The sequence below is a fragment of the Aedes aegypti genome, chromosome 2 (assembly GCF_002204515.2).
Source record: "Aedes aegypti strain LVP_AGWG chromosome 2, AaegL5.0 Primary Assembly, whole genome shotgun sequence".
Classification (NCBI taxonomy): Eukaryota; Metazoa; Arthropoda; class Insecta; order Diptera; family Culicidae; genus Aedes; species Aedes aegypti.
Genome location: NC_035108.1, coordinates 396284478 through 396290881, shown reverse-complemented (window position 1 = coordinate 396290881; position 6404 = coordinate 396284478). Strand labels below are relative to the sequence as shown.

The window sequence follows — 6404 nt, the reverse complement described above, 5'->3', positions numbered from 1 at the left end:
AAAAAAAAACAAAAATAAGTCCGTTTCACTCCGGCGACGCGTAAAACGAATCCGCTTGCTTGGGCTTCGCGAAATCCACTGCTTAGCAAAATGCAGGACCGAAAAAAAAAACCAAAACTAATTCATTTCACTCCGGCGACGCGAAAAACGAATCCACTTTCTTGGGCTTTGCGAATTCCACTGCCAAGTAATTTGCGAAACCGAAAAAAAAAACAAAACGAATCCATTTCACTCCGCAACGCGTAAAACGAATCTGCTTGCTTGGCCTCCACGAATTCCACTGCCAAGCAAAATGCGGAAGGGGAAAAAAAATAAAACGAATCCATTTCACTCCGGTGACGCGTAAAACGAATCCGCTTGCTTGGACTCCGCGAATTCCACTGCCAAGCAAAATGCGGAACCGAAAACAATAACCCAAAACGAATTAATTTCACTCCGGCGACGCGAAAAACCAATACGCTTGCTTGGGCTTCGCAAATTCTACTGCCAAGCAAAATGCGGAACCGAAAACAAAAACCCAAAAGTAGATCCTTTGACAGATACGCGTATTTCGACCTCAACTGTAAGGCCGTCTTCAGTGTCGTGTACTAGACTTGACTTATACACGACACTGAAGACGACCTTACAGTTGAGGTCGGATACAAACTCTAGTGGAATTAAATGGTATAGTACTAAATTCGTTTTTTTCATCTACTTATAGGTATTCTACTAAACAGCTCGAAGATTTATTATCATCAAAAACCCAAAACTAATTCATTTCACTCCGACGACGCGTAAAACGAATCCACTTGCTTGGGCTTCACGAATTCCACTGCCGAAAAAGAAATAAAACGAATCCATTTCACTCCGCGACGCGTAAAACGAATTCCACTGCCAAGCAAAATGCGGCAGCAAAAAATAACAAAACGAATCCATTTCATTTCTGTCACTTCGCACAGATGGGTCGGTAAAAGGCTTGGAATCCATCATTTTACCGTGTCCCGCGTTGTGAAGATGTTCCAGGAGACGAAGACCATCGAGCAGCGCGCTGGAAGCGGCCGAAAACCGAAACCGGAATACCCAGAGAAGGCACGGAAAATAAGGCTGTATCGGGTACCCCCGTTGGTTTGACAACATTTTATATTAACACATTTTAATCTGTACCCCGCTAATTTGCACATCGTTCAGATTAAAAATGGTTCAAACGTCATTTATCTCATGAAACAGAATAAAGTGAAATGGAACGCTGTGGAACGGAGCGCAGAATCAAAACAAAACAGTGAAAGAGGTAACCAGAAACACGTTTCTACGGAGACTAGATGTTCAAATTAGCGGGGGTCCACGGTACTTTAAACATAACCCGAACCTTTTCACCCGAGACGTGCCCAAAAAGGTCAATTCGACGAAGTGGTTCGTCCAGCAACCATGAAGCGGGCTGAGCTACGTGTTTTCAAGGTCAGGAAGGCGCCATACCAGACTGATCTCACTTCGTGCCATTACGGCAAGCCTGTCCCGAAGGAGGCGAACCCGCCGAATACACCAGAACTTCGTCCGATTGAAAAGTTCTTGGGCGATAATGAAGAAGAAATTGAAGAAAAGCGGAAAAACATTCAAAACCGATGAAGCTTTGAAGAAAAAATGGGAGAAATTGTGTGAAAGAGATGGGCAAAGCCTCGTCTAAGATCTCATGAGCAGTGTTAAGAGAAATGTACGAGCATTTAACTTGGGGGAGGAAATAAATAAATTATACAAAAGCATAGCTAATATATAGTTATTTAATCCCTGAGAATTTGAGAAGTATCCGATTTAAAATGATTTTTAGTGATCATTTTTGTGTGTCTCATTTTTTTCGAGCCCAGTCTTTACACGGCCGTTCAAAAACAGTTTCCTTTTCTTTTTCGCCAAAACCTCATTTTTTATGGAACGACGAGCCATTTCTCCTGTTACCGTAATCCAGGGTAACATTGAGTTATATATTTTTAAAACAAGTACTGCCACCAATAGCTCGTGACCATATACTGTATTTTGTTTCTTGAAAGATTTAAGCATGTTTATAAAAATGTTTTAGGTGATTTTTTTATTTAGCTTATATGGGGTAACATTGATCACTTATGTAAACAACCTTCAGTAATATTGAAAATGTTGTTACTTGCTTAAATCATGGCTTCTGAAGCCGAATATGATGGCCACACTCTTACAAGTCATTTGCTTTTTGAGTAATTTAAAAATTTCAGAACACCTCAAACCGTGGAAAACGCCTAAAGGTAGGCAATTTCCTAAGGAAATTCTACATTCTTAACAGTATTTTTTTAATGTTGAACTAATTGAACATTCTTTTGAAAGTTTTGACAAGGTAATCGTTTTTGGCGATGCCATTTTTAGCAGGAATCATATTCCCCTTGCTCATATCGGTTGCACAACTTATGTGAGACATGAATCTTCGGTAATGTCATCCTTAATCAATGAAATCGTTGTTTCAAAAAGTTGTTGAATTTACGCATGAAGTAAACGCATTTTTCGCAAGCATCTTAATTTTCATTAGCTCATGAATATAAGAAGGAGCAGCGCAATTCATAGTCTGGAAATATTTCATCAATATATGAAGATACGAACTTTTTACAAGATGAGTCATTCCGATCAACCCCGCTGATCAATGATACCCCGAATTACTGTACTTTTTTGCACGATTTTTGCAAATTTGAACTGAGAACTGTTTTTCCTCGGTACATATCCCCAGTGCTGAAACAGGTGTACAGTTGTACTCCAATTATTTCTACAAAGATGCTTTTAAAAAATATCAAGAAGCTCTATGTCCTTCGGGAATTCATCCTGTGATTCTTCCATGGATCTTAAAAAGCTATAAATTGAATCAATACAGTTCCTAGGTTAGTTTCCAAGATTTTTGTTTATGGTTTCTTCAATGATAAATCACAAATTCTGCTGAGAAAACCTCTAGAAGTCTCTTCACAGAATATTTCAGAGATTTGTTCAAGAAGTGTCTCAAGAAGTTCTTGCTTGAAATTTTCGTTTATTTTTTCTATGAAATCATGCAGAGATTTCAGTTATTGAACCAGTATTTTATCTAAGTATATCTCCAGGAATTATTTCAGAGACTCCTCAAGTGATTTCTTTAGGAATTTCAAGTGAATTATCGAAAATGTTCTAAGGTTATTTTTCAAAACTTCTTTATCAAATTGTACATAATTTCATTAGGTTTATCTGCATCCAGTTCTCATAGAACTGAAGTGCTCATTACCCAAACGCCAATCGCACGATAAAAAAAAATAAAATCATTGTTGAAATATACAATACTTACTCGATAGCACCGTCAGCAGGAAGATGTAGTCGGAAAACGATATCAGCCCGTATGCTCCAAGTTTGTAGAAAATGCTGTCACTATCCAGGTGCAAGTCAAGTCGGGTCGAAACGCTCTATATCCGTACCCGGCGAGCATTGAATCCAAAGCGAATCAGATTCGAAGTCGGTTGGAAATTGCGATGCACGAACAATACGCCGGACGCGTGCCAAGGAAGAAAATAAAACACCAATTAGAAAATCATGTTTTCACGTCAGGTCAGACTATACTTTGCTTGCATACAAAGTGTCGATTTAGGTAATTTTTGAAAGAAATAAAAAAAAACTAGGGGAGGAAGAAGACAAGGTTCGTCAATCTCTAGGTTGCAGCAAAACGGGACCGGAAAAGGGTAAGGGTAGGTATCTGTACAAGGGCAGGGGGCTGGGATCCAGGAAATAAGAAAATTATTTTTAAATAGCGCCTACCGGAAGACAACAAGAGCGAAAAGGGGCGAACAAACTATACGCCGAAAGGAAACCAGTCAACAGCAGCCGGAACAGTGGAGGCGTTCGATTACTAAAAGGGGTTTGTGTGCCATATCATATTGAAATGCTACTTGAACTGTGCAAGAAATGGAAGGTAAACGCAAATGATATAAAATAAAATAACAAGGGTTGCTCGTGCAATAGTTTTGCTATCAGACGTGGCAGAATATAAATTAATCACGATATTCTAGGAAGAAAAGTTGCATTTTAATAAAACATTAAATTTAATTAAATTGATTCATAATTTAAATGGGATTGATTCAATATAACAGCATAGTTAGGTTAATGATAATATAATTGAGAAAATATTTAGGAAGGAACGGACACTTTTTTGTTCTCCAATATAACAAGGATTAGATAACCGGTGTTTTTTCATATTATATTGAAGCTCAAAAACTTATTTTGCTTATTGATTTCAAACAATTCCTAATACTTCAACCGACAGACAGTGTGACCCGAGTTGACCAGCCTTTTAGGGGCCGTCCATAAATGACGTAGCATTTTTTCATTGATTTGCCACACCACCTGCTGTTTCATTAAACATATCTCCTGTTCAAGTTACATTTGCCGTTGTTTAAACCTAAAACAAATTTACAGTCGAAAATGTTGAAAAAAGGTAAAAATCTTGTTCGGAATGATAAAGCCAACACTCACCGCTGTTCAATGTTCAAAATATTTTACAATGTTCAACAATTTTTTTTTATATTCGAGAATTTTATTTAAACATTCGTGGTTAAGAAACAGATTTCAATGAATATGATCTACGGAATACCTTAATTTGGAATACATCTTCGTCATTATTCTCTAAATTCAAATCCATTAAGCAAACAGTGGCCAGTTAGAAAAAAAAAATTTATATTTGGGAAGTTTCAAAAATCAGCGATTTTTGTACAATCATCTTCAAATATTAATATTTCAACTAAACTTCATCATCGTTCCCTATACTGAAATATTCTTACACAACTCATAATGAAACAATAAAATAATAAAAATTCTCTTTCGCTGAATTATCGAATGATTTTGAAAACTGAATGATAGGACAATTTCGATAACACTCGAAATTGATATCCTCAATATTATCCAGACTGATCCATCAAGAGCATTGATATATCAAAACAAATCGATGAGTTGACTTAGTGGTGATCTCTTGCAATATTGAACGCACTGAATAAATATCTTACTATAATGATATTAATACTTGCCTCAATGAGTATATTGTATACTTTAATTAAAGCTCCAACAGAAAAATGAATTAGAGTAAAACGATTGATTCTAAGTCTTGTTAACCTTTACGTTACCGGCCTCCGACAAGACATTTTCAAACAGCTGCCATTTCGTCAATTTCCTTTCGATTTTTTTGAAACCACGTCAGTTTCAGTTATGTGTCATAAATGGAGAATGCTGAATTCGGAACATGTTCTTTTGAATTCAAGAAGATTGAGACGTCGCACAGTATGTTTTGGACACAAAACGGAAATGTCCCCAAAAAGGCCCTCAAGGAATCTGTGCAAGGAGATCTGGAGTGGCCACATCTATTTGTTTTTCTTCGTTTATTGACATGTTCTCCCGAATTCATGAAGATTGAGACGTCGCACGGTATGTTTTCGACAATAAACGGAAATGTTCTTAAAGAGGCCCTGGCAGAACCTGTGTCAGGTGCTCTGGAGTGTTTGAACATAAAACGGAAGTGTCCCCAAACTGGCCCTGGGTTTATTCACAAATTTCATAACGCCAAAAAAGGCCATTTTCGACACCCACCCACCCCCTCGTAACGCTTTTTGTATGAGTATTTTACAAATTTTGTATGAACCGTAACAGTACGAGGACACCCACCCACCCCCTTCAGCGTTATGAAATTTGTGAATGGGCCCCCTGGCGGAATCGGCTACCATGTTCCGGAACGGTTCACTTATTCGAATTATGTTGCCATAATGACAATAGACCATTATCTTATATTTTACATAAAAACTTTAGAGTTGCATTTATTGCAGTTACAATAAATGAAAAAAAAATTACGTTTCCCAAATTTGGCATCCTTGTGAACCCAGTACAACCCGGAATATCTCCGACATGGTTTCGAATACAGAATTGTTCATTTATGACAAATAACTGAAACCTTTTTAAAGTAAACTCAGGGTAGTTTCAAAAAAATCGAATGAAAATTGACGAAATGGCAGCTGTTTGAAAATGCCTTGTCGGAGGCCGGTAACGTTAAGGTTAACAAAAACAGTATTTTCCAAGTCGATAAGGCTAATTTATTAATCTTTTAATTTGTTTATTTATAAATAAAATAGTTTGGACACGAATACAATATAAAATTCATATATTAGAATTTTTTTAATTTTTTTTTATTCTGATCATATTAATGTTTTAAAGCTGAATCATCATTTTATAACCCAAATTATAAGTCAGACAAAGAAGTTTGATAAAAAAAAACTGTTTGTCATTTTTTTCAGCGCTACTCTTTTTACCAAAATTATTCAAAAAGCTACGTTGGGACTTCTCCCTCCTCCTCGTCACACATCGTCACAAATTCGTGAAGACCCCCCTCCCCTCCAAAAAGCTTTGTCATTTATGGAGGACCT

General features: G+C 37.0%; 1 protein-coding gene across 3 annotated transcripts in view; it reads right to left on the bottom strand.

The window, feature by feature from the left end:
* The window catches only part of LOC5572903 (calcium uptake protein 1 homolog, mitochondrial), a 61501-nt gene that overhangs the window by 36801 nt on the left and 18296 nt on the right, over positions 1-6404 (bottom strand). For all 3 annotated transcript variants that reach the window (XM_021847040.1, XM_001660592.2, XM_001660593.2), the window contains one exon: positions 3296-3410. In XM_021847040.1, coding sequence (XP_021702732.1) covers positions 3296-3410 — 115 coding nt within the window. The remainder of the gene's footprint in view (positions 1-3295; positions 3411-6404) is intronic.